The sequence below is a fragment of the Conger conger genome, chromosome 8 (assembly GCF_963514075.1).
Source record: "Conger conger chromosome 8, fConCon1.1, whole genome shotgun sequence".
Classification (NCBI taxonomy): domain Eukaryota; kingdom Metazoa; phylum Chordata; class Actinopteri; order Anguilliformes; family Congridae; genus Conger; species Conger conger.
The window spans coordinates 8,229,819-8,257,504 of record NC_083767.1 but is presented as its reverse complement, the minus strand read 5'-3'; the positions used below and the strand labels follow the sequence as shown (position 1 = coordinate 8,257,504).

The window sequence follows — 27,686 nt, the reverse complement described above, 5'->3', positions numbered from 1 at the left end:
TTACCCAGCAGTAAACAAATATGTATTAGTGTTACAAAAAAGGTTGAATCTTCATCAACTCCAGCCAATAGCATATTAATTATATACTTGTTTTTTATTTGGTCAGGTTAGTTTTGGAGAGGGTTGTTATCACAATATGTGAACATCTTCGAAACAAGTCCATGTGAGCCAATTCTGCACATACAGATTTCAAATCAATTAAAAACAAGTTAACCGAGTTTCAATGCAAAGGGGAATACACAATACGAACACAGGTGTCTACGGTACTTAATTCTACCTTTTAACACAGGTTAACATTCACAGTGGTTCCCTGAAATAAAAACATGAAAAGACACAAAACAAAAAAAACGAAACTACAGACAAGCCATGAGGTGAGACAGCCCTTTTGAACATATTCAAACAAAACCTGTACTGGGCATCCATGCGGCAATAACATGTTATCAGTACTCTTTTGTTAACAATGGAATTATACAGTGCATTTTCTTTTGGAATATGACAACTACTTAAGAGTGCACACTGGGGTATGATCACTATTCCAAGTTAATCTGATAAAAACACACTTAATAAAAAGTGCTACAAATGTACATGCTTATACGCTAGGAAATAAATACATTGAATTTCACAGTACAATGAATGCATTAAATCAAACAACATTAAATGCTGCATATTTCATGTGTAACAGAATGCAAATATTATAATATAGGCCATATCTAAAATACTATATTTTATTTTGTAAATGTAACAGAATCTTCTTTAAAAAAAACTAGAATCCCATCTGCTGGTTTCAAAATAAATAAAAATTAAACAGTGCATCGGGTGGGGGCCATATTAATTTAAAAAAGAGTTTTTTGGCAAAATACTACATTGACAATTAATGATTTAATCACAAACTATTTGATGACTTTATATTAGTAACAAAAGAAGACAGCTCTATCAGCACTTAAAGTGGTTGGCTTCTTACAACTACTGCCATATTTTTGTAACAATTATACATACGAACGAATACGGATCAGCTTATGGCATCTAATGATGGCTTCAATTTAAGCAGCTGTGCGCTTTGATTAATAACCTCCTCTTGCAATCACACAACTCATAATCACACATTAATATTTAAATGAATGTCACTTTTAGTTACTCATCCAAAAATATTTCAAGTGGGAAGAAGGGATTGCAGCCTTCGAAATTCGTCCAATTTCACAAGTTCATTTAATTATAATAAATGTCTTGTTTTTCAAAGTGCATTCTTAAAAAAGATTTTTCATAAATATTGTTCACAAAGTTTCCTCATATGAATAAAACCAGCCGCCATCCATTTCTTAGTCTTGGGCTGATACCACTGAAGCAGTTAATTCAAAGTGAGGTAAACTTCAGTGATTAAGTGCTGTGATAGGTCTAAATCTGTAAAGACCAATACAATGCATGTAGAGAACAAGTACATAGCAGGTGCTGGCTCAAATGGGCCAGACTATGAATTAAGTTATTGTTTCAGTAGAAAATGCAGTTGTTTACTCATGAGGTAAAACTGCACAATAATGGAGGAGCTATTCTTGCAGAAAGTCATGGCAGAGAAGCTACTGAAGGCACCTATGTCTTCAAACAAACCAAAACAGACCACTTTGTGTCCTTTACTTCCTCAATACCGAGTACAATGCTTTGCCTACGTAAATGGAATGTCATTTAAATAACAAAGATAGAACTGGCAGCACTTCCTTATACTGTATGATGCAATATACAGTACCTTCATTAATGCATTAATTGCAGTTAAAGCCAAAGTCAATGACTAAGGAAACTATGGCAAACGCACAATGGCGACATGTCTCAGGCAGTAAGAGCAGTCGTCTGGCAGTCGGAGGGTTGCCGGTTCGATCCCCCGCCCAGGCTGTGTCGAAGTGCCCCTGAGCAAGACACCTAACCCCTAAATTCTCCTGACGAGCTGGTCGGTGCCTTGCATGGCAGCCAATCGCCGTCAGTGTGCAAGTGTGTGTATGAATGGGTGAATGGAGAAGCACCAATTGTACAGCGCTTTGGATAAAGGCGCTATATAAATTCCAACCATTTACCATTTACATAAATGTGGTGCTGCTCAAATAGGGTGTTATTTTAAACATCTCTGCTTAGGAATGAAAACGAATGTTTCAGCTACGCTTCTTCATGAATGTACAGTATGCCAGTTGGATGGAAAGTTAAGCTGTGCTCCCTTTTCAGAAAAATAAGAAATTATGCTAAAGGGAAAAGTGTGCTTTTTAGGTCCACAATGGTTCCTCCTGGGTTACATGCTTTTCAGGGACCACCAGAAATATGGAAAGAATTTGGAAAAGATTAAATGGATGACCACACAATTACACAGTATGGTAGTGCAAAAACCCAAAACAAAAAAAAGAAAACCAGTGTAACTACCTACCCCTAGTTATTGCAAAATGCCACAATATTACAAACCTATGCTGCAAACTTTGTACTAGTAGCTTACCCGAACCTGCTTACACCAAATATGATCATTTCTTATGTTATGTCAAAGCAGAATAGGTCAGTAGTAGATCAATCAAAGGGAAGCCAATATGGATCATTACCTATGTGTCAGTGGCCCTCACTCCTGGTCCTGGAAAGCCACTGGAGGGCTTTCATTGTTACTCACACTTAATTGATCAATTAAAGCAGTTAATTACACAGTTATCTCACTTCACCTGGTTTCCTGGGTCTGAATATCAAGGCAAAAACAAAAACAGCTACGAGGTGTGACCGTGTCATATCTTGAGCCACACAAGCATTTCTTGGCACACACCAGCTCTGCTAACCTCCCCGCCCCTCACTTTCCTGTTCGCTTGGCCTTCCCCTGGTCCTCCACCTTTTTGATGGCGGCCTGGATCTTCTCCTGATCTCCCAGGAGCTGCCGCGGCCTCACAGGGCGGAGGTCCTCGTCCAGCTCCAGGAGTATCGGAATTCCGGTGGGCAGAGTAACGCCGACAATATCCTCATCCGAGATCCCTTGTCAGGAACAAAAGACATCGACGGAACGGAATGAGAGCGGAACAGGGCAGGATGAAGTGAGCAGCATGTAACCTAGCGGCTAAGGTTGGTGGTTCAAGCCCAGGTGTAGCCACAATAAGATCAGTGCAGGTGCTGGGCCCTTGAGCAAGGCCTGTGAACCCCACATTGCTGCCGGGAGGATCCTCCCCTGCTCAGTCTAACCAACTGCAAGTTGCTTTAGATCGTAACTGTAATGTAACGGAAGTGAAAATCTGTGTATGGCTTCACCTCATGCATTGACTTTGAAAAAAAAAAACCAAAACCAAAAAAAAACCCAATTCAAACAAATTAAGCACACATATTTTGAAATGTAGCAGATCTGCTTTTTAAATCCTTAGAAATCGTAAAACCACAAATGAGGATGCATAGTGATCTTCAGACATTGATCCAACAGACACTTGTTTCATTGACAATACTGTGTAAATATAAAATAGTTGTACTTTCAAAACAGGGAGTAACTTCAACCAAATGTCTCCTCTGATACGCATTGTGTCAGCTTGTCTTATTCGATTCCTATTAGGTTTTGGATGCCATGTTAAGAACCAAACTTTTCGTGATTCTTCTTGGGACTGCAAGTGACTGGGCATACCCGCAAATAATTAACCAAACAAAAAATACAAGTGCATGAATAAGCTGATGGACACGGTTCTAGTTTGTACCTTCGATGTGTTTCAGCAGGGCTCTGCAGCTGTTTCCGTGCCCCGAGATCAGTACCGTTTGGCCTTTCTTGATTTCTGGCACAATCACGTTTTCCCAGTAGGGCAAGAGTCTATCCAGGACGTCCTTCAGGCTCTCTGACCGGGGTAGGCTCTCTTTGGGCACATCGCAGGAGGTGTACCTGCGGTCGTTGTAGATTTCAAAAAAGTAAGGGTGCGATTCCGGGATGGGAGGCGGCGTGACGTCGTAGCTCCTCCTCCATATTTTAACCTGGGCTTCCCCGTGGTTGAGGGCCATCTCCGCCCGGTTCAGCCCGATCAGGGCGCCATAGTGGCGCTCGTTCAGCCGCCAGGACTTGACCACGGGCACCCACTCCTGCCCCATGGCCTCCAGGACCAGCCAGGCGGTGTGGACGGAGCGGCTCAGCAGTGAGGTGAACACCTGGTCGAATTCATACCCTCGCTTCTTCAGCAGTCGACCGCATTCCTGGGCCTCCTTCACGCCAGCCTCGCTCAACTTCTGGTCCACCCAACTGCAGAAGCGGTTCTCTATGTTCCACGCCCCCTCCCCGTGCCTCAGCAGAAAGAGTTTGTATTTCGCCATCCCGGCAACCGGCACTGCAGAGACAGAGAACCGTGAGCATTCCTGCACGTACACCGGATAAGCCCCAACGATGTGCTTACAAAACATTCAAGCATTCATTTTCAAATCCAAACTAGCACATTTCGTAACAAAATGAGATGGCTACAGCTGGATGGATGTATGGGCTTTACGTTTTACGAGCAACATTTCCATGTATTTTTTTTCACAGCACTGAGGGATTTGCGTAAAGACGTTTCATGTAAATTATTTTACGGCACAGCTAGCTCGCATGTTTAAATTGTTTATTTTTGGCTTACAAATATGTCACTATCTTAGATACGATGCATGAACTGGGAAACATGCCATTGCTGATGATGTCATGACCACCATCGAGCGTTTGATGTCAAAGCTGTTAGCACTGGCCAGATACGTGATCGCGCGGAAAAATATAGTGATAAAAAGCACGTTATGGTGACATGATTTTTTAAGAATTGATTCTTGAAAAAAGGGCAGCTAGGTACTCGGTGAGTTCGTGCGATGAGATGCAAGTAAAACGCGTAAGAATTTTGACTCACGTAACAGTTTTCCGTGGTGGTCCGCCGTGCGTTCTTGTTGTTGGGAGTTGGTGTTGTTAGGGATTGGCCCACGTTTGAATTGACGTGATAAATAGACCAATCCGAAGGCAACAGTCCACATTAGAGGCGTTGCTCGGCTGCGATCGTGCTTTAGAAGAGGACGGCGAGAAGGGGCAGTGGTGGCGGTTGTCTGACGGATGTCGACGACAGCCACTTGCGGCGAAGGGGTGTGTGGTGTGGTGTGGTGTGGAGTCGGGGTAGGGGTCCGGATGATGATGAACACTTTTCAGCTATTATTGTTATGTATGGCTGATAAGTAACAATCAATTCTGCGAAACAAACCCATCAAAAAGCCGTTCGAAAAGAGACAAAAGGTCATGTGATTGTATACGTGGCGTGAGTTAACTGAAGAATGCATCTGTCGTTGCGAGCTTGCCAAATAAAATTGAAGAACCAAAACCCAGTATCATTATGAGCTGTGCATTTCTGTCAGTGCGAGCTGAAACTACATTTTAGAGCAGGAAACTGTAACCTTTTTAAGTCAACGACATGTGACGTTCAGGTCTGCTATTTTTAGTATGCTAGTGTCATTTCCAAGATAAGGGGGTAAAAAGTGTGTATAAAATGTGTATAGCCTTTCTGGTTTGTCTCATGATGAGTATGTTCGCCACCATCTGGTAAACGGTAAAACTACATGTAAAACAAAGGTAGCATGACCGACATCAATATATACAGTATATTTGTGAGGTTTCCCGTCTTAACACAAACTACTCTTAATTCTACATATTTATGTTTTTGTTAAAGTTTCTTTAATCGAGTTTTTTTTTCTTTTTTTCAGTACCAGCTAGATATTGCAATGAGGAAACTCACTATTATGTTCCTCAAATTTGACCTCATTCTGAATTTGTTGATGTGAAACTGAAAGGGATTATTTCATCTCGTCCAACAACATATGTCTTCTTGCCATTGCAGAATAAAGGCTTGTTAAAAGCAGAACTTTAAGAAAGTATGCAATATTACAGAGATACAAGTATCACAAAAATGTATTATTCAGGTATAATATAAATGAGAAACATCACATTATTACATATCATGTGATGAGGATTATTATTATTTGTGTTGTTATAATACAAATAGTTATTATGAAGGTGACCTTTTTTCCAGAAAGGCTACATTATACATTTCGCCGACTTGGCTTGCTCAAACATTAACCACATAATAATCATTACATTGGCCTACTACAAAGGCCTGCTGGCAGAACTCCTTTGAGTTCTTTTGACCAAATGCCCTCTTATAGGAAATGGTTTCTCTCACAGTCCGTTGCAGGCCTCAGGCTATTGCGTGGATCTCTGTGTGTGCAGTGTACATAAACCCTCGTCTCCCAGCCAATGAAGAGAGACTCCTGACCGGGATAGAAGCAGCTTGTTCTCCGCGGCGTGCCTGTCATGTGGATGTTACTGTGCATGTGGGCTCTTCCCACCGCGGGGGCCTGATCTGCATCCCCCCCCCCCCCCCCCCCATCTCAGGTCCACTGTAAGTGACTTATTTCCATTGTTGTTAGGCACTCATTTCCATTGAGAGTAGGCAGACAAAGGTCCTGTTGTCATGGTGAGAAGACATTGTCTTCGTTAAACATAATTTATTAGTTTATAGCAATAGATAGAACAGAGTTCCTGTTGATTGAATAACATATTTATTTAAACTGCTGTCGCTTGCTTTCCAGCAGAGATGTATTCAGTATTAATTGCAATAGATAAATATTCAGCCAGATGATCATCCAATCCAGGCGGTGTGTTTTTATAGCCTAGTGGCCCCCTGCATAGGCTCCACCTGTGTTCTGACGGCTGGAGAGGAGGAGTGTTCTTTGGGTGTTCTCCCTCTCTGCCCACCTCTCCTCCTTCTACCGGTGTCCGACATGACTGCCCCCTCATCCAGCAACCTGATCTGTGCTTAAAAAAAGATGAGTGCTCTTTGAGGTTCTGTTGTTCTCTGCATAATTCATAGAGATCCTACAACCAGTCACCTGGGCTGCGTAAATATTGCATTGTACATGACGGTCCTGGCCGTATTCTGGAGCTGAGATGTACAGGCTTCACCATAGCACAATGGGGAGGGTCTGAAGGTGGTCTGTCTGTATTCATGGTATGTACTATAGCCCCGGGACTGTCAGTGTTAAGGAAAGATGTACCTCCAAAGCCAGCGTTCGAGATGCAGAGATTTCTGACCTTCTGTGGAAGTGAGCGAGAGGTTAGAAGTTGCAGAGAGAAGCTGCTTGTATCGCCCATGGACACACTGCTGCTCTCTACAGGCTGGGCTCTCCTGTCTTCTCCTGAGGGAGACTTCCTGATCGAACTTGGCAGGAGGAAATGTCAGAATAATTAACTGAACATTCTAATGCTGATGTAACAATCAGTACTGGTAACTCAAAGTTCTAGAACACTCGCTTAGAATTTTTACAGAACATTCTACTACTCTTCAAGGTGTTAAGAGGATACAATTCTGTCAGTTTGGTAATTTGCCCTCATTCCTTCCTGTAGTATTTTCAAATATTGCATATCTTTGCTTATGTTTAAATAGAATAGCGCAAGACAACACATTTTACAGCAAAAGTTTGGAATTTGTTGATAAATTTTAATTAAGGAAGAATATAATGTAAACACAAATATCAGCACTTCGCTACTCCAAGGTAACATGGCATGCGCGACAGTGTGACAGTTTGGTGACTTATCGTTAAGATAACGGCCAGAAATTCAACCCAATCTATGTCTTGAATCTTTCCAAATAACTCTCTTTCCGTGATTCTGTTGGGTGAGATCCGAATACGTTTCGTGCAATCATGGTTATTGCAGTTATATCTTACGTGTTGCTTTTCAGAATGGACATAAATTAATTTTACATTCAATTTCATGCTTTGGTAAGATGCAGTTTTATATTAGATGTCTTATCTTTGGCTGAGCACTGCCGATAAGAGAAGGTACATATTTTGTCAGGACTGGAATATGTTTGGTATGATTAAACCTGCAATATTGTCATGCATGGCTGTCTCGGATACATTTACATGTTTTAGGATATTACAGGAGACATTACAGTTGTGGTGCTCCTTTCCTATCCTTACTGGCCTGTTTCAGCATTCAAAAAAGGACCGAGCAACATTTTGTCAGTGGAAAGTCAGTGGAAAAGTGACCCATTGTGACACAGATACTGTACGTATGCAAAACTGAAGAATTTGTAACTGACGCCTGAGAATGTTAATGTTGTTCTTATGGCTATGATTATTTTTTCCATGGCTGATATCTTGGGAAATTTGCACTCATTGCTTTTCTATTTGATCCAATAAATTAAGAATCCATGCGAAGCATTTATATTGCTGGATATTGCCTTCAGGTTATTCATAATTCAGTAGAGTCGCCTTCCACCCGGGGGGACAAAGACTGGTTTTTCCATTCAGTAGCCCAGTGCTGTCACCAATGCGTCACAGCGGCATCTCCCTGTCGCAGGTGTTACTGGGCATGTTCCCACCCCCCCCCAGGGTAACCTTACCTGTGGCTTTAGGCTGACCATTTCTGGACACAAGACAAGGCAAGGACAGGGAGACTGAAGAATAGGAGCGTGGGCAGTCGACAGTTCGCTTGTAGAAAATGGCGGAGTTAGCCTACTTTGTGAGTGTGTTGGTAATACACGGAACAACATTGACGCGCGTTAAGGGGCTGGAGGTCAGCTCGTGTATTGTGCAGCTTGTATTGCGAAGCTCAGACTATTCAGCGTGAATTTTTAGATTTGCGCTGTATAGTCACTTGCGTCACAGATGCGATTACTTATAATACAGTGCATCCTTCACATTTTATGTGGTGTGTCGCATTAATATCTACACGCAAAAGTAGAAATGTAAAAGATGGGGCTTTTATTCAGTGTTATACTCAGTTCATAGTATCACATGGCAGACTTTTGATTTAAATGACGTGTTACAATTTCATCATATTTGACTGGATTATACTATATACTGTGGCAAGATGATTATATGTGCACTGCACACTGTTTTAGCAAGGTAGTGGAGTGATTCAAATTGGCATTCATAGATGCCTATGGATGTATGAAAGGGTTTATAAATGTAATTGGATATCATATACACTTTTCTTACGAATGTTTGACTTTTTAGGACACATTATGAATGATGAACTCATTTATTGAAAAGCTGTCGTCCTTAAAAACATGTGTTCCTAAACTGTATTTGCTCTGCGTCTAGTTGCCCTTAGTGATGGTGTCTGGTAAAGCCAGTATGGCGATATTTAGGGTTAACATTTCCCCCCCCCCCTGTCAGTTCTGCTCCTCTCCATTTTCATGGCAATAAAACTGAACTCGGGAAAATTTGCCAAGCTCCGTTTTTCAGCCGAATGTAGCCTTTCTGGAGCAGAACAGCCGAGAGGTTTAGCACTGAGTGGCACCTTAGTGTGGAGGACAGAAGAAAAACAGATTTATGGTGTCTGTCCCTCAAGTTAATGGCTCCCTAAAACAGCCGCCTGTCCGAGGTTCTGTTGTGGTGACATTTACTGTAGTGTACAGCGTCCAAACACTAATCAGTCAGGTATCAGGAATCAGTCTTGTGATCGGACATCTTTATTGGACGGGGCGTGCGATGGTGCATCGCGGGCAGATGTGACCCCGCCCTTTTCACGGCTTGAGGTTTAGGGGGGTGGGCTGGCCTAGGAGGCAGAGCATAGCACGCATAGAACACAACCACACAGGTAGTAACTTCATCCTTGAGCTGACAGCACATGATGAGGTCATCACTGCTTCCATGACATGTTTGTTTACAAGGCCGCCAGGTGTGCGCCCAAATGGATTGTGTTTTATGATTGGCTGCATTGAAAAAATGTTAACTTGTTTTATGGGGACATTAACCTGCATAAATTAAGTGAGTGCTATAAAAACAGAGGGAATATCATTCCTGGACAGTCAGTTGCTCTGCCCTGTGTGAAATATGGTGATAAAATTAAGGGCGGGGGGGCCAAGGGTCACTGCAGAGGCGCCTGTATTTCAAGATGTTTATTTGACTGTTAAACACAGTTACCAGAGTAACAGATGGAACTGTAAATGCTGCTGTAAATATGCGCTGGTTACGCCACTGTTTTTTGGGGGAAGGAGGGGGGAGGGGTATCATTCAGTTTACTGTATTTTTATACCCGACACTCAAGAACATTTTATATGACAGTTAACTTCAGTTACCAGAGTAATGGGAGCATTCGCACTCTCACTGTGCAAAAGGGACAATGTGCTGAGATGCCAACAGGGGGCGATGTCAGCAAGCAGGTAGCACTCTGAATTCGAGTTTGGAAGACCATCGCTGTGTTCTAACCATAGACCCTATAAAACGGTTCTAACCGTAACTGAACCTTGTGTTTTTTCCGTTAACGAGCTGAAATTATAAACGCCGTGCAGAGAGGCGAGTGCACTTGATAATGCACCCAATGCATTACACTTTCAACCAGGGACCGGGAGAAAATCGGAATAGATGTTTCACGTGATTTATTTAAGGATTTAAAATAACCGAAGCAGGTGTAAATCAGCGGCGATCGCTGAGTAAGCCGATGCTCCCGAGTTCGTCCTCGGCGGATAGCGCACGCACTTCTGGGAAGCCTCTGACGGCTTTATCGGCCAGCCCTTGTCACTTTTCACATTTATTTTAAGCCCGTAGTAATCAGAGAACAAATGCCCTTGTTTAATGACTTTTGGAGTTTGCTCAAGCACGTGCTGGAGTGGAAAAAAAGAGAAATGGTGCGCTTCTAAATATTTCAGTTTGCCTTGGGACTCGGTCCAATACAAAACAACTGGGAAATCCAAAATAGCTTTGCGAACAGACAATTAAAAATGTCCTACTTTGGAACCGTGTTGTGCAGCTTGTGCACTAGAAATAAGAAAGCTGCAGAACTGTTGATTACTTGTGGAGGGCAAATAATGCTCATTTCTAACACCGTTGTCTTTATATGTTATATGCCCCTCTGTCAGAGTGCTGGCAGAGTATAATGATTGGTTTATGATGAAGACTGCTCTTTGACTCCACAGTCCTGAATTTATGGGAAAGCGGGAAGAGACCAAAATATTTTCATCACTTCTGAACCCTGACGAGCGTTGTCCTTAAAGAGAGGGAGAGAGAGAGAGAGAGAGAGAGAGAGAGAGAGAGAGAGAGAGAGAGATTTCACTTTCTGGAGTTTTGTGATTAGCCTATATCAGTTTCAGTTTCAGTTTTCATTTGGCACAGACTGGTTTTATGTGCAATGAAGAATGTTTTAGATACAGACGTTTCTGACCGGCAGTTAGCTTTGCACTTGCAGAATTCTGGCCTTTGGGGCCGTTTGTAGTGTAAAACACTTCATTACTGTAAAGCAGCTTTATGTTTCCTGAGGCTGCACATATGAACAGATTAATTTTATAGTACTTATTCAGAATAATAAACATAAATATCAGTTTTTATATTGCGCCAGTAATTCTTTCCTGGAGAGCAGTGGCCTCTTGCTATGCAATTGTGATTACGGTTGGAAATGATTCCAAAATATGATTAAATGTTGATTTTAAGAAAGAATAATTGGGTGATATAAATGTATGGATGTATAATATCACTGTGCAAGCTTTTTTAAACTGTGGTGTGTGGACCACTAAATGTCCAAATACAAGTCACTGTAAAACTGGTACCAATATAAAAATTCAGTGGATTGTACCAGCAGAAAAAGTAATCAAACACAAAGCAGTGAAGACTCTGCTATTCTGTTGCTATTTGCTGATTTTGATTTAATAATGGTTTTTGAGCTACAAAACAATAAGGTAGCATGTGACACATGAAATATAAGCAGGCAGATTTAAGAGCATTTAATTAATAATAATAATTCCTTCTTCAAACCAAAATGCCCTCCTCTTCACCATCTCTCTTCGATGTGCATTGTTCATGATTTTAAATATCCATCATGAACCTGGAAAAGAATGATAGAGAGACGTGTTTACTGTGGAGTCTGGTGAACACACAGCACGGTCACTCAGTGTTTGAACCACGCCGTGGAACAGGCACTGACCGTAACCAAGCACAGACATCAGTCACAGACGACACCTGAGGGTCAGAATCTACAGACGGCCTCTCTCCTGCTTTAAACTGACAGGCTCTGAATACAGAGAGGGGCTGGATTCTCAGTGAAAAGCGTTTATTGGAGACCTGTCACATTCTCGTAGCGCATCTCTGAAGCTATTGGCTGTGACTGCTATGAGGGTGACTTTGTAATGGACCATTCCAGGACACCTGATGTTCCGTCATGGACATCTCCTGTAGTATCTGCATTTGTCAAATATTCAGAGTATGTGCAGATTGCCTTGTAATGCACCATGTGCCAATTCATTAGGTTTTATTAACATTATTGTTATTATAAAGACTAGTAGTAGTAGCAGTAGGTGTAGCAGTTGCAGTAATAGGAGTTGTAGTAGTCGTATTTTGTTTCTTGTTTGATTTCTTTTCTTACGACATTGTGGTGAATGATTGACGATGGCAAGCTTTCAACTTTTGGCTGTCAAGAGTGTGTCTGTTATGTTATTTCTTGAAAACGAGCAGTTCTCTGTCAGAAATGATTTTAGTCAAAGGTATGGTCAAATTCAGGAGGATACACAGCAGTGCTCCTATCAGAAGCACCAATAGCATTGCATTGTGCAAAATGCTCTGATTGGCTAGAGAGTGTCACAGATGATTACCACCAACCCATATGTCTTTCCTGTCCTGTGAGGTTCTTTTAAAATGTAAATACAGCTCTTTACTGTAATTCTCATTAGTGCCATGCTCCTGCTGTTTGCAGACTGCATTCAGATTCTCAAAATAGGACCCAGAGAATATCCAGTCACTAAATTAAGCGCAGATAAAGATTTTCAATGAATGTGAATGTCTTATCAAGCTCGAGGTTAAAGATGAAATATTTTTACTTTTCTTTACTGTGCGGCATCAAACAGCTTCTTCCTCCCCTCCATGCCAGACATGGCCTCCACGTTCTTACGCCAGTCTGTCACCTCCTCCTTCTGTGGGGGTGACGTGCAAAACTGCCATCAGCGACTGCGCACACCACAAGCTCACCACTGCTCATAAGAGAGGGTTTTCTATCTGAACATGAAAGGGATTTAACTCTCTTATACATGGTCCAGCAGTCACTGCCAAACGCGCGCGCGCACATACACACATACTTTCAAGTGAAATAACCACACGTTTTGATTGAATCACGGCCAGGCTCCATAAAAGTAACAAGAGAATTGCACAAACTGAGAAGTCTATATAGAACATTAAAGGGTAACCCAGCCAACAAGAAAACCCAGCATGCCATTGGCTAAATAAGAATGTGCTGTTAAAAGCTGTAGCTGTTAAAAGAATGCAAAGTAGTTGGCAAATAGTACAGATATTGTTGTGTAAAGACAGGTTATCTGTGTAGTGATATTTACCTTTGTTTACAATGCTAATTGTAGGTTTGTTCAGATAACTTTACGCCTATTGCTGATGAATGGGCCTCCTGCTCCTTCTCCTGATATCATACTTCCGTATTCCTGAGAGTAACACAAATGATCTCCATTCTCCGCTGGATAAAAGCCTCTGCTAAGTGACTGTAATGTAATGCAATTTTCCGTTTGATTTGGAAAATGCGAGAAAAATGATTGTTTGAACTGATGGCGGCCTTTTCTATTGCGGAAAACGTAACGCTGATGTTCTCTGCTGAATAAGAGAGTTTGCTCAGTGAGTGTAATGTAATGTAATATCTGGGATATAAAAAAAAAAAACTCGGATCACGGACATCGATGGCTGTTCTGATAGGTGCTTGCTTTCGGAACCAAATAACACTGCCCTGTTTCACAAAGCAGGATTACTGAGTTAACTGAATAACTTGGTCCTGTTTCACAAAGCAGGATTACTGAGTTAGCTGGATAACTGGGCCCTGTTTCACAAAGCAGGATTACTGAGTTAGCCGGATAACCGAATAAAACCCACAACCCTCATAACTGAAGGAAAGAGTTGTTCCAGGTTTTACTGGGCACAGTAATCCTGCTTCGTGAAACGTCCCCCTGGCCTGTGCGTCCTGGGCCCACCTTCTCCTCCTCCTTCTTCACGGTCTTGAGGTTGGCCTTGAAGTCGAAGGACTCCTTCTGCCTGGAGCCCAGGAGAGCGCCCAGCATGGCTTCAGCCGAAATCCTCACCCTCTTCAGCACAGGCCTCTTCATCTTACCCTTCAGCTCAAAGATCTTCTGGGACAGGTGCTGAATCTAAGGCAGCACAAACGCACACTTTCAATCTGTCCGAGGGCCAAGTCCACCCTTCAGCGCAGAGAATTAAGCGCACAATTACTGCTAGGGCTGGTTTTACTGAAACAAATTACGCTTAGTCCTGGACTAAACTGAGGATTTGTGTGGAGCGGCTCCATTCAAAATAGAATTTAGGACTAGGTTTAATCTGTGTCTGCAAAACTGATCCTTTATGTAATAATGGAAACTAGAGTCTGACCCCATTTACAGAACTATTGATTTTTCCTGCAGTGTGATCATTGCTCTAAAGAATGCAGCATGCATACATAGAGAAAAAACACAATGACAGGAAATTATTTTCTTAATTGTATTTAGCAAACCTTAGAAGCCACAGATTTGTCTGATGTTCTATGTATAGTTTATGTAAATGTAGTAAATAACCACGTTTTAGCCCTTAAATACACAAATAACATCTACTAATAACATCTACATAATTACTGAGATGTTTAATAGATGCAGAGTTAATAACGTTTAATACAGCGATAATTAATAACCTGTGTAATACCTCCGTGTCATGTTTTGCCACTTTTGCGGCGACATCATATCTTTCTTCGTCCACCGCATCGATCTTACGGTGCATGTCTTTACAAAGAGCCTACGGGACACGGGAAGAGAGAAGAGCATCTAATTCAACAGTCTTCAAATTATTACTAAAATTAATAACGAGTCATTTACTCGTTGGCACACATTACGACTGGCATGGTTTTGTTTTTCAGTTTTTGGGTTTGAAACTTCAACATAAAATCACATTGGGCAGGGCGACATTGGCTCAGGCGGTAAGAGCAGTCGTCTGGCAGTCGGAGGGTTTGCCGGTTCGATCCCCCGCCTGGGCTTTGTCGAATTGTCCCTGAGCAAGCCCAACCCCTAAATCCTCCTGAGGAGCTGGTTGGTGCCTTGCATGGCTGCCAATCGCCATTGGTGTGTGAGTGTGTGTATTGCACAGCATCCAGCACCGACCTGGGTCAATTACATATTTGTTTTGGATTCAAATAGTTTTCTACGCATTACTGAGCTTGTCTGGTGTATCGGAACCAATGAAATACTCCCAAAAAATGCAAACCCTGCCTTCGGGTCATATTGCACAGATATGGCAAGATCAGTAGAGTACAGAAAAGTATTTGAATCCAAAACAAATACATAATTGACCCAGGGGGCTGTATCACAAAGCAGGATTGCTGAGTAACGGCAGAAAGTAAAACCTGGAACAGTTATTTGGGCAGGGTTTGATTTTTACTCAGAACACTTATCTGGATATCTCCATAATCCTGCTTTGATACAGCAACACCTGCTGCACCCCTGCACTGTGTATGACATCACGCACCTGGAGATCCTGTACAGAGAGGCCTGAGAGCTGGAGAGGGGGAACTCTCTCGTTTAGGGTGTTTTCCCTCTCTACCCTCTTCTCCTCCTTCTCAGCTTCCAACATGGCAGCTGCCATCTTCAGCAGTTTGGTCTGTGGGAAGGCAGGAAGCTTAGTTTATGAAGCAGCGCTTCTCAAACAGAACATTCAGTCTATCGACAAATGTGTTGTCGTGTATTACTGTACAACTTTTACTGTTTTTCACTAATATGTGCAGGCATTCTTACTTACAAGAGATTGTGAAAGTGAGTTGAGTTGCAATGTGCAAAGGCATTTGCAAAGCACTCTCCATTGATAAAGTTGGATATTTCACTGAATCAATTTAGGTTAGCTCAGGGGTGTGAGGCACTGCCAACCCATTGGATCGGGATCCACAGCCCCTTAAATACAAGCCCAGTTCCTGCAGTACTTGAGAACATGATGTGATAAAATATATTTGTAAGTCTTTATTTTACAGCCCGATAACCTAGTATTTACTGGATTAATACAGTTACTTGTGTAGTTATTTGGTAACTACATTGATTTCAGTTAACTTGAAATGAAGTCAGTAAGTATCATATGTAAGTACTACGTAAATACATTTTACAGCCCATTTCATAGTACCTCTGAAATCAAAATCTGTATATATAAAATAAATAATAGGTAATTCATGAGCTGTAAAATATAGCGTTACACATATTTTAAGAAAAGAACACCCCGCACTTAAACTCCGCAATTTTATTGCCAACATTACGACTTCAAGTCTTCATCAGGGCTGTGTTTTTTCTTTCATATAATTACTACAATTACCAGCACCATATTTAAAATTACAGTGTGATTTTATTTAGCTTGAAAACATCTTTATTTCTTTCCTTTGAGGTCAGGACACATACGCAGTGCCTACAAAGCATATGGCGCAGTGAAATATCAAATGCGAGAGTTTGTACTACAGCCCTAGTTTTTCATAGTTAACTTACAATTTATTGCTTTAATGAACCTCACCACTGACGACAAGCTGGAACTAGCTCTGAACACACGTTTCACAACCTGCTACACACTGGAACCGGCATGACCACACGTTTCACAACCTGCTACACACTGGAACCAGCATGACCACACGTTTCACAACCTGCTACACACTGGAACCAGCACTGAACACACGTTGCACAAACTCCTACACACTGGAACTGGCATGACCACACGTTTCACAACCTGCTACACACTGGAACCAGCACTGAACACACGTTTCACAACCTGCTACACACTGGAACCAGCACTGAACACACGTTGCACAAACGCCTACACTCTGGAACCAGCACTGAACACACGTTTCACAAACTCCTACACACTGGAACCAGCACTGAACACACGTTGCACAAACTCCTACACACTGGAACCGGCACTGAACACACGTTGCACAAACTCCTACACACTGGAACCAGTCTTGCAAACTGCTACACAGTTTAACGTTGCTGCACACTGGATGTTGTTCCATTTAGGCCAAATGAAGTTCTTTCAGCCGTCGCTGAACCCGATACATTTTTCTTCTTCTCTTTCTTTCCTTCCGAAGCCTGTTTTCCCCCCTGGAATCGTCCAAAGCTGATGCTCTGAAATATTTACACTGGCCTTATGCTCCCAGTTAGAAATAGCCCATGTTTCACAGCAAATCGCAACTGCGGGAACAGGCGCACCTGCCCGCTCTGAAGCCCAGCCAGAGAAAACGCAGATTCTTTACAATGCCAGGATATCTATTCACACCTCTTCTATTCCAGATATTGAGGAAATGGCCAGCCTAGCGATTATGCAACAGTGTGCAGTTTATCTCATTTCCTGGTGTCCGACCAGAAAGAAAGGATTGCATTGATTTCCGTTGTATGTCGCTATCATTGTCTGCGCTTTGGTGCTGGTAGAAATCTCGGAGAGTGGGTGAAATCATGTCTGACTCCAAAAGTGATGCTCTCAATAAGTGGCTAAATATAACTTTCTCCTTCTTATCAACCGCACTATTCTCAGTCTTATATCAGCTGTAGCACAGTTTGTATAAGGACAAAGGAAACCATATGTACCATGTAATAATAATAATAATAATAATAATAATAATAATAATAATGTGTTATTCAGGTGACGCTTTTATCCAAAGCGACTTACAGTTGATTAGACTAAGCAGGGGACAATCCCCCCTGGAGGAATGTGGGGTTAAGGGCCTTGCTCAAGGGCCCAGCAGCTGTGCAGATCTTATTGGGGGTACACCACGGACTGAACCGCCAATCTTCCGGGTTTCAGTCATGTAGTTTAGCCACTAGGCTACTAAAATGATAAATGAGAATGAGTTTTATGAAATGAATACCTGGTTGTATTTTGTGCTTGACCCAGTTTCTCGAATCACAGTCCTCAAGGGCCCGGGAACTTGGTTTTGCACCCTCCCTTTACCTGGGAGTCAGGTGTGTGGACAGTCTGGCCAATCAGTAGCACTAATTGTTCAGTTAATTACCTGGGAGGAAAGAAGACTAGTGCCTAATTTGGAGATGAGGGCTAGATTTGAGGATCCCTGGTGTATGGTATGTGTCTACTCCAACATATTTTTGAGCATTTTGAGATTTTTAAAAAATACCTTTAAAAAGAGCCGGCGAGATGCGGTGATCTTTGACTTTCTCTGAGACGGAGAGAGGGGAATCCATGATTGCAGTTATAGGAGGGAAATAAAAAAGTGTTATTAGTATGGCAACAGTGAGCTTATATTGCAAATCATGCCTTGAGTAATGAGTAATATTAATATTGCAGGAATTCTTTGTCAAAAGGCTTCTTTTATTAAAAAGAAAAATGAACTTACCGGTCTGTTTCAATATGAGGTTATTGGAAGGGGAGAAAAAGAAAGTGTGACTACAGAAGGAGCCAGCAGTATGTCATCATGACCGTTGTTGCAAACAGTATGAATTGATTATGATGCAGAAACTTAGGCCTTATAGTAATATTCCTGCTGCTGTGGCCTATCCACTTAGAGGTTTGATGCCTTTTGTGTTCAGAAATGCTCTTCTGCATACCACTGTTGTAATGTGTGGCTATTTGCATTACTGTCACCTTCCTGTCAGCTTCAGTCAGGCCGCTTAGATCACATTCCCCATTCTGACATTTGGTCTGTAAAACAGCTGAACCTCTTTTATGCATTTAGTTGCATTGCTGGCACATGATTGGCTGATTCAATATTTGCAGAAGTGGTCACTGAGTGTATATCACAAAACACTGTATATACCCTGAACATGAATGTATCTTTGCATTAAAGAAGAGCATAGAAAACTTACGCCTCGGACATGGCTGTGCTAGACGTCCCTGGAAGAGATGGAGAGTGCAGAGTGAATGTTTAGCTCCGCAGCGATTTCGCCGGGCAGGGGCGCTGACCTCACAAGGGGAAGTTTTTAAAGGTGAACTCCAGGGGCGCTAAGTGCCACGGCTTATCGAGCGACGTGGAAGTGTAGCTGCACTGTGGATTGGGAGGTCAGGGGTCGGCTGACAGCTACAGAGAATAAGCTCTTCAACTCCCCGCCAGCCGCAGTGGTGTCAGGGGCAGGGTACTTCTCTCCCTGTCAGGAGGGAGGGCAGGGGCACGCTGAGGCCGAGATGGGGGCAGTATGTGTTGAAAACAGGGAAAATTTACATTCATAAATAATATTTATTCACTTTAGGTTTGCTGAAATACGCATTTAAAATGTATTGTCGTTATTCCAGGGGAATACCTTTCTGGGGCAGTTTTCTTTTTCTCTTTTTTCACTGTTATAGTATTCTTCACAAAGCACTCCCTTGGTGAAACACATAATTGTAACCTTAAAATGGAATGTACAGTAATGCATATTTCTATTGTACCAAGATGAAATTTGGTTTACAGCCCAATTCTTATTGTATTCCACACACACACACACACACACACACACACACACACACACACACACACAATATAATACTACTTTATAGCTTAGTTAATCTTTTGACGTGAATGCACTAGCTTCACTGTCAATAAAGTGATTGACAAAATTCCACCTCTTTTCCAGTGTAACACTTCAGAAGATAATAATAATAATAATAATAATAATAATAATAATAATAATAATAATAATAATAATAATTCCTCATAAATTGGCACATGGTGCATTACAAAGCAATCTGCACATACTCTGTATATTTGACAAATACAGATACTACAGGAGATGTTCATGACAGAACATCAGGTGTCCTGGAATGGTCCATTACAAAGTCACCCTCATAGCAGTCACAGCCAATAGCTTCAGAGATGCGCTACGAGAGTGACAGGTCTCCAATAAACGCTTTTCACTGAGAATCCAGCTCCTCTCTGTATTCAGAGCCTGTCAGTTTAAAGCAGGAGAGAGGCCGTCTGTAGATTCTGACCCTCAGGTGTCGTCTGTGACTGATGTCTGTGCTTGGTTACGGTCAGTGCCTGTTCCACGGCGTGGTTCAAACAGTGAGTGACCGTGCTGTGTGTTCACCAGACTCCACAGTAAACACATCTCTCTATCATTCTCCTCCAGGTTCATGATGGATATTTAAAATCATGAACAATACGCATGGCAGAGATGGCGAAGAGGAGGAGGGATTTTAGTCTGAAGAAGGAAAATGTATTAAATAAATCCACCTCCTTGTATTATGACATAAGTCACATGTTTCCTTATTGTACTTTAACTCTTTAACAATTCTTAGTCAAAAGAAGGAAATTGATAATTGTGCAGAATAATGAGTCAGGTAAACGATACTGGAACAAACCACCGAATCTTTGCATAATTATAATAAAATAATAATTATTAATCATCATAATCATAAGACAGAAGAATAAGACAGCCTTTACATTTCTATAATAATAATAATAATAATAATAATAATAATAATTAATAAGACCGAGAAGAAGACATTTACAGCCTTTGCTGGACAATAGTTCTATAATAATAATAATAATAATAATAATAATAATAATAATAATAATGTAAATATTAAATAATGTACCTGTTTCTGATGGAGAAGAGGCAGCTGAGCAGTGTGTGTGGTGGTAGTGAAGCTCGGCAGGAAGACTGTGGCAGATTTATGGTTTCTCTGTCTCATGCGAATGGCTGACTAAAATAGGCCCCGGTCTACGACACTCTTGTCCTTGCATTCATCGCGAGCAGCGTGAAGAAGCAGGGTCCTCCTGCTCCTGGCCTTCTGCACGCCCTCACTTCTGCTCCTTACATGGGAGAGGTCACGCTGAGGCTGCCAGACTGGCCTCCTGCCTGTCTCTACGCTCCAAATACGGGAGATCGCTTATGGTACAAGCGAACGGAACACCTGAGAGATAATAACGAATCGGAAATGTCCAGAAAAAAAACATCATATACGTCAATACTTTGAAGCAAAATGGTTTGAATGGATTGATTATGAAATTGCTCGGCAAATCATGGAGTTGGTGGCAAAACAGGGAGCTGGTTGTTTGCTTTCAATATTTTTGTCTTCTTATGCAGGGTTCTGATTTCAGATGTGGCTGATTACAAAGGGGACGTACATTACAGATGGCAGAATCCTGCAAATAAATAATTAGTCTCAAATATTAATAGGAATAGTAAAAAGAAAAAGATAAATTAAAACATAAATTGGTGAATAATGACATTTTCTAGTACTGACCGATGATACAATAACATAGTCAATGATGAGGCCTCGATATAAGAAGATGTTCATCTTCATTGAATTTGACCATTTAGCATTCAGCCGCGTTTATTTGCCCATGAATGGAGTATGCGGATGAGGCAGCCATGAACAGTGTTCTGTTGTGGAGTGCCATACACAATACAAGGCGTATTTATGAATTGAACACAGATATTTATTTGCATGAATGACACCCTTCATACAGAAGCATAATGGAAAGCACAGAGATACATGACTTTTCCCATCAGACTTTAAGTAAACTGTAGATCCGATAAGTCACACATAGTGAATTTACACCTGGAGGAATTTCACACACAGATTTTTAAAGCACCCTCAGTTCAAAACACATCACCTAAATTAAATTTGTTTAAATGCTTCTACACAACAACAAGTGATACGTGATGTTTAACACCAAATAGGTTGTCTTCTTATGCAATATGCCTTGGGATTGAACTTGTTTATAAATAAAGCCCTAAAGACTAACCAAAAACCATAAACATGTTTATGAAATAAATAGGGTCACATGACTTCATATCATTCATAACATTGTTTCTTCTCTCTATAACATTTGCTTCCAGAAGAGCAGAATTTTTGGCAATGTTATTATCTTTAATTCAACACCTCGCCCAAGTCACTGTGGTGTCTCTTCCGGCGAATTACATTTCTTAGGGCCCCAAGTTCAGATATTATTCATCTAGAAGCAGAAAGAGAATAGTTTATTTCCTGTGCAGCAAACGTGTTCAGTCATTCAAATGACAATCCTTCCAAACTCAGAAGAGTAGATATCCAATATATGAAATACAACTGTGTTCCAACAGTGAAGAGCTCCATTGGTTTTTGTAAAGAGTTGGGGCACATTCTCATGCCACAGTCAGGGATGCTCTCATCCCCAATAAATGTCATGGACAACGTTAATTGACCTTGACCTTACGTGATCGTGTTAAAACACCTTTCCTTCAGAGAAGAAGGTCTTTCCAGAGGTAGGCACCAAAGGCTTTTAGAAGTGTGATGCTGAAATCGCAACCTTCTCAGTCGCCAAATCTGAATCAAATGAAGCACTTATGGAATATTCTGGAATGACATATGGAACGGAATGGGCCTGGGAGAGTGGTGACTGCGGATTGTAGCTCTATGCTGTGGTGCAGAGAAAGCCATTGTGGCTCAGCATCCTGTTCAACATCTTTACTTTGGTGTAGAGCGGTCAGGTGACCTGGGACACAGCCTATTGTTTTTCACATGCGTGCTCTGGGTGCTTCCCGGGCTATTGTTACTGGCTGGGTGTTACTGCTCAGCTTTTGTCATAACTGAAATATGTTGAGTAGGCCCACCTGTTTACTGTGCGGCATCGAACAGCTTCTTCCTCCCCTCCATGCCGGACATGGCCTCCACGTTCTTACGCCAGTCTGTCACCTCCTCCTTCTGCGGGGAGACGTTTATAGACATACATATTATACGGATTCCTTGGCTCGGAAAGTGTCGACTGACTAAAATGTTGAACTGACTCAAGTTGAGTAATATGCCAAGTTAACTTTGTAAAGAACATGTCACTTGCATTAATGTTTGACTGCACATGGAGAACCAACTCCCTAAATTAGCCATCATCAAATCTGGCCTGACCTTTTTTTCTCCCAGGTAATTGGCTGAACAATCAGTACTGCTTATTGGCCAGACCGTGTTCACACCTGGTTCCCAGGTAAAAGGAGGGTGGCCAACCAGCAGTTCTTGGACCTCGAGGACCGTGATTTGATGATCCCTGGCCTAAATCCAATTCTCTACCACAGAAACCGTGGCATAGCTTCAGCATAAGTAGAACAAAGTGAATTCTTAAAACAAGGAAAGAAGGCGTGTACTAAAGCTATGCCTTTTTATCTGTGTTGTTCCCATAATGGAGGATTCCTGAATGACACTGATCTGAGGAAGCGGGGCGTACCTTCTCCTCCTCCTTCTTTACGGTCTTCAGGTTGGCTTTGAAGTCGTTGGATTTGTTCATTTTGGAGTCCAGGTTCCCCAGCATGGCATCGGTTGACTTCTTCACCCTCTTCAGGTTGGGCCTCTTCATCTTGCCCTTCAGCTCACAGATCTTCTGGGACAGGTGCTGAATCTAAAGCAGCAAATTCACAGCATTGGATTGGATTTTAGAGTGTAACCACAGTCCTTAAACAATGAAGTCCCCCAAAAACATTAAAGGATATGATCTTCACAGTTATTTTCGCTTTGGAAGTGAAATATCTCCCTTGACCTGAGAACAGCTTTAATCCAATTGGATACTGTAATTTGAGGAGTTATTTCAGACCTTATTTCAAAAGTTGAGATATACATGACTGCCCAACTCTGCCAACTTCATTCCATGTTTTTTTCATTTTTTTTTCCATTTGATGATTCCCCCCCCCCAATTTCATGTACTATGAGCATCTGTGCAATCTTATTTTTCACTAAAGGTTACTATGACATGATTTCCAAATCTAATTGCACAGTAGCTGGCCTGGATCATGTCTTTGAAATGTTGTCCATTATATCTAAATATAATCAACTAATTACATTAAGATTAATAGTGCCTTACTTCCGTTTCATTTTTGTTCGCTTTCATTTCCAGATCGTATCGCGCTTCGTCCGTGACATCAATCTTACGGTGCAGGTCTTTGCAAACCTCCTGATAAGGAGAGATGGGAGGTTAGCTTGAGGAAGTGAATGCATGATTGAAAAATGTGCCTGACCTTCTGAGGCGTGTGTCCATTCCAGCTGCAGCAGTGGAAGAGCCAGTGCAATTCTGTTCATATTAAAATTAGTATTAATAAGAAATGAGGCCTGGATTCAATCAACGTTTATTTTTCGTTTTCCGTGGAATGCTTTTTCTTTTACGAGCACAGTTTGGTGAGTCAATCTTGAACATTGAACTCACCAAACACTACTGGTAAAGATAAAAACTAAAATTGGATTTCCTTTCTTTTGAAGTGGAAATTTGATTGCATCCAGGACTAAGCGTTTTGACTAGAAAAAGAGATATGTCAAGAAGGAGAGAAAAGTGGTGAACGGTAAAAAGCTGTGAGTTTACAGGCAGCTCTGGGTGTGACAGGTGTGTGACAGGTGTGTGGCAGGTGTGTGGGCAGCTCTGGGTGTGGCAGGTGTGTGACAGGTGTGTGGGCAGCTCTGGGTGTGGCAGGTGTGTGGGCAGCTCTGGGTGTGGCAGGTATGTGACAGGTGTGTGGGCAGCTCTGGGTGTGGCAGGTATGTGGGCAGCTCTGGGTGCGGCAGGTGTGTGACAGGTATGTGGCAGTGCTATCACTCATACCTGAAGCTGCTGAGTGGTCAGGCCTGAGAGCTGGAGAGGGGGAACTCTCTCGTTTAGGGTGTTTTCCCTCTCTACCCTCTTCTCCTCCTTCTCAGCCACCAGCATGGTCCCCGCTTTCTTCAGCAGTTTGGTCTGTGGGGGGGTTACAGGACCACAGTGAATTCAGCAAGCACTACATTCAGCAAGCACATATACAGCATATCAGTTCATATGGCTTTTTATACACAAACTCTTTTTCGTGTTGTTTTTTAATACACCTCCACCTCCAACTCGGTTACATTAAACACAGTCCTTATTCAAATTCTCCCTCTGTAACACATGGATTGTGTATTCGTAACACGAAAGTGCTAACATTGACATACATAAGTTGCAACACAAAAAGTGTGCAGGACATTAACACATCCTTTTTGAGAGTGCAGTAATGTGTGACTATGCATTATCCCTGGGAGCCCAGAAAGAAGGAGTACTCAGTGTTGAAAAAGTACCCTAGTTTGGTGTTTGGTGTTGTTTTCTGCACAACCTCTTTGTAGCACATTGTAAACAAATTATGACAATCCTAGCTTGAAGTGTGTTGACACTCGACCTAGTTCCCTTCAGTATTGCAGGCCATAGGAGACTGCTGTTCCAGTAGTCATTTTTATGCATGGCATAAATTATGTATAAGTTATGAGTGTAGAGGAAAGCAAATGGATGCCCCACCTTTAGTAGCAGTCTGCGGGTTGCAGAGTACTTTGACTTTTTCTGTAAAAGAGTGCAATGGTTAGACACAGGGACATGCACTTAATCTAACGTCTGGTTTACTGGTTCCTGACCCTTTGGACAATTTGGCCTATATTTCACACACAGAAGGCTTTAGAAGAGCCAAACTGTAAAAACAAACAAACAAACAAACAAACAAATAAACATGTTTTCTATAGACTCACCCATGGAGATAAAAAAATAAAACAATATTGTTTTCATATTTTCATTAATTTCGTCTGTATATGTGGACACACAATTAACTAGTCAATTATATGCCAGTCAAAATATTTACTCCCAAATATGACCTTTATATACTATGAAGTAATAAATAAGTAAACATTCCACACAAATTGCAAACACAGGCTGGAACCACAGGTCTGGATATTCCCCCATCCACACGGTTCCTCTCTCCTGTGTTTCCGGAGCAGCTTCCAGCTTGCTAGTTTGGGTAATTATTACAGAGGTATCACAGGCTCTGCGCTGCTTAATGCGATTCCTTTTCCATCAAATGATAAAGCAGCCGGACCTGCATTCATTCACTCTGATCGTGGGGGTGCCGGTGGCGGGGGAACACAATAACCTCATGGAGAGCCAGAAAAGGTCAGCGATGATGCATGCCAGCTTCGTGCATTACTGATTCGCTCAGACGAATAGGTCAACACGCGCGCCCCGGTCCGGTTCGCTGTGCGAGCAGTACGAAGCGCGTTCGCAATTACAACCATCTGGTTATATCACCGCGCAAAATCAAATTAAACCCACTCACCGGTCTGTTTCCGCATCGCGGTGTTGGAAAACGAAAAGCACACCCAACAATAGACAATACGAAGACAAGACGGGGAGAGAGTCACACACGGTACGCAATCGACGCTGGCGTATCTCGGATGCTTATTTAAAAATGTAAAAGCTTGTGATCTGACAAAGACGCTTACCCTTCAGACATGACTGCCTCAGTCTATGCAACCTGAAATGGAGAGCCAGAAACATTTACTGTGAGCTTCCAGATCTGTTTTGCATTGTAATATAATGTTACCCTGAAGTATTTATAATACATATTTAACAAGCCATCCAAATTAGTACTGTAATCTACCCATGTACAATGGCACATTACAATCGCTTCTTGTACTGGCTCCAAGAAGGCTGATATCAGTGAATACAATGCCGGCGCATTTTCGCTCTGAAATATCTGGAGGTCACAGGCTTTGAGTGAAGGTGGGAAGTTATAAAGGGAGTTTTGTGGCCGGGTTTTCTGGGACGTGCTGTTCCGTACAGTTTGAGGAGAATGCCCGTTCTTCCTGTGAATCGCTCGCTCCGGAGTGAACCCATCGGAGAATCGCTTGTTATTATTTTTTTTATGAGCCGCACAATTACTGACTCTCAAAAGAAGTGTTGAAAAGATAAGGCCCTGGGCTCCTGGAAGCAGAATGGGAGCGAGAGGCTGTGATTCTCCCATTGTAGCGCTCACAGAGGACCCACAGGAAGGGCTCGTCTGCGGTTCAGGGTGGGTGATTTTGGGTCACTGTGACAAAAACTGCTGATATGAAATAGAGCTGACCGGGGAAGAAAAAGACATTTCAGGGGATCATTTCGGGGGATCATTTCAGGGGATCATTTCAGGAGCTTTCTGACGAGAGAAGACCGAGTCCTGGGTGCTTTCTTAAAGTTAAAAGTAAAAACGAGTAGTTGTTGACAAAAACACAAGTAGCCAATTGCAATGACGCACAGGCACTTATTAGCTCTGTGAAAACCAAAAAAGACATCTTATTTCTGTTGCTTTTTTGCATAAGATATTGCCAATGTTTTACTCATTTCAAGATTTGCTAATGCAGTAGGTAAATGTAACTTGTCGAGCAAACTGTAACTTAAAACAAATTCATATTTTCAAGCAAATAAGCTTTTTTTTTGGCAAATTAGAACACAAAAGTTGATTGAATCATGACCACTCTTTGCACACTGCCTGCATGATACAGTGCAGCACGTCTCCATGCCAAAGTCATTGACGGTGACCTCCACTCTGGACTCCATTGTTTTCTGTGTGGGGCTGGAATGAAGCTGGGCTGTTGCTATATTTGAACGGTGTGTGGATTTGCTTTACGCCCCTCACAGTAGCTGTGACCTTGCCACTTCCAGGCAAGGCCTAGAGCTTTGGGATGCCTGCCTACCCCAACAAGTGGCCCCCTGAGAGTACGGTAGAAGCCAAAAAATTTTTTTTATCAAACCAACCCTCTGGAGCAGGGTCCACTTAAACACATCCAGGAGAGAGAAGACATTGGTTTTTCAGACTTCTGGTCATCCGGTTGGGACATTTTGCCTCAGGTCTGTGACAGTTTCCAAACAGCCTCTGGCTTACTTGTAGCGTTTGAGGAACTGTTGACCCATAAGCTGTGAAATATAGCCAAAGACGGTAGTCCTATGCTGGGTCCTTGGCTTCCTGAACTATAAGGGAGGGCTATAAAATAGGAATAAGTCATTGGTGTTACCACTTTTTCACTCA

At 42.0% G+C, this 27,686-nt stretch overlaps 3 protein-coding genes across 3 annotated transcripts; all 3 read right to left on the bottom strand.

Annotated features, from left to right (window-relative positions):
• Positions 1-75: 75 nt before the first annotated feature.
• Positions 76-4,961, bottom strand: LOC133135310 (bisphosphoglycerate mutase-like). The gene is made up of 3 exons (XM_061252213.1): positions 4,839-4,961; positions 3,684-4,298; positions 76-2,982 (listed from the first exon to the last, which is right to left on the bottom strand). Exons 1-3 carry the CDS (start codon positions 4,957-4,959, stop codon positions 2,804-2,806), a joined length of 915 nt encoding a protein of 304 aa, XP_061108197.1. The 5' UTR covers positions 4,960-4,961; the 3' UTR covers positions 76-2,803.
• A 7,825-nt stretch (positions 4,962-12,786) lies between these two features.
• Positions 12,787-17,251, bottom strand: LOC133135208 (troponin I, cardiac muscle-like). Its single transcript, XM_061252047.1, has 5 exons — positions 17,178-17,251; positions 15,469-15,600; positions 14,653-14,742; positions 13,935-14,108; positions 12,787-12,881 (listed from the first exon to the last, which is right to left on the bottom strand). Exons 2-5 carry the CDS (start codon positions 15,583-15,585, stop codon positions 12,795-12,797), a joined length of 468 nt encoding a protein of 155 aa, XP_061108031.1. The 5' UTR covers positions 15,586-15,600; positions 17,178-17,251; the 3' UTR covers positions 12,787-12,794.
• A 4,538-nt stretch (positions 17,252-21,789) lies between these two features.
• On the bottom strand, positions 21,790-25,966 carry LOC133135456 (troponin I, slow skeletal muscle-like). The gene is made up of 7 exons (XM_061252472.1): positions 25,959-25,966; positions 25,154-25,195; positions 24,455-24,586; positions 23,726-23,815; positions 23,096-23,266; positions 22,494-22,584; positions 21,790-21,859 (listed from the first exon to the last, which is right to left on the bottom strand). Exons 3-6 carry the CDS (start codon positions 24,557-24,559, stop codon positions 22,498-22,500), a joined length of 453 nt encoding a protein of 150 aa, XP_061108456.1. The 5' UTR covers positions 24,560-24,586; positions 25,154-25,195; positions 25,959-25,966; the 3' UTR covers positions 21,790-21,859; positions 22,494-22,497.
• Positions 25,967-27,686: the final 1,720 nt, after the last annotated feature.

Coding starts and splice junctions, on each gene's coding strand:
- LOC133135456 (XM_061252472.1), bottom strand. CDS start 24,559: ATGCTGGTGGCTGAGAAGGAGGAGAAGAGGGTAGAGAGGGAAAACACC. Junction 23,816..24,454: donor TGACCACTCAGCAGCTTCAG/GTATGAGTGATA, acceptor TCTCCTTATCAG/GAGGTTTGCAAAGACCTGCA. Junction 22,585..23,095: donor TAAAGAAGGAGGAGGAGAAG/GTACGCCCCGCT, acceptor GTCTCCCCGCAG/AAGGAGGAGGTGACAGACTG.
- LOC133135208 (XM_061252047.1), bottom strand. CDS start 15,585: ATGGCAGCTGCCATGTTGGAAGCTGAGAAGGAGGAGAAGAGGGTAGAG. Junction 14,743..15,468: donor TCTCTGTACAGGATCTCCAG/GTGCGTGATGTC, acceptor CGTGTCCCGTAG/GCTCTTTGTAAAGACATGCA. Junction 12,882..13,934: donor TGAAGAAGGAGGAGGAGAAG/GTGGGCCCAGGA, acceptor TCACCCCCACAG/AAGGAGGAGGTGACAGACTG.
- LOC133135310 (XM_061252213.1), bottom strand. CDS start 4,959: ATGTGGACTGTTGCCTTCGGATTGGTCTATTTATCACGTCAATTCAAA. Junction 4,299..4,838: donor CCACCACGGAAAACTGTTAC/GTGAGTCAAAAT, acceptor CTGTCTCTGCAG/TGCCGGTTGCCGGGATGGCG. Junction 2,983..3,683: donor CCTGCTGAAACACATCGAAG/GTACAAACTAGA, acceptor GTTCCTGACAAG/GGATCTCGGATGAGGATATT.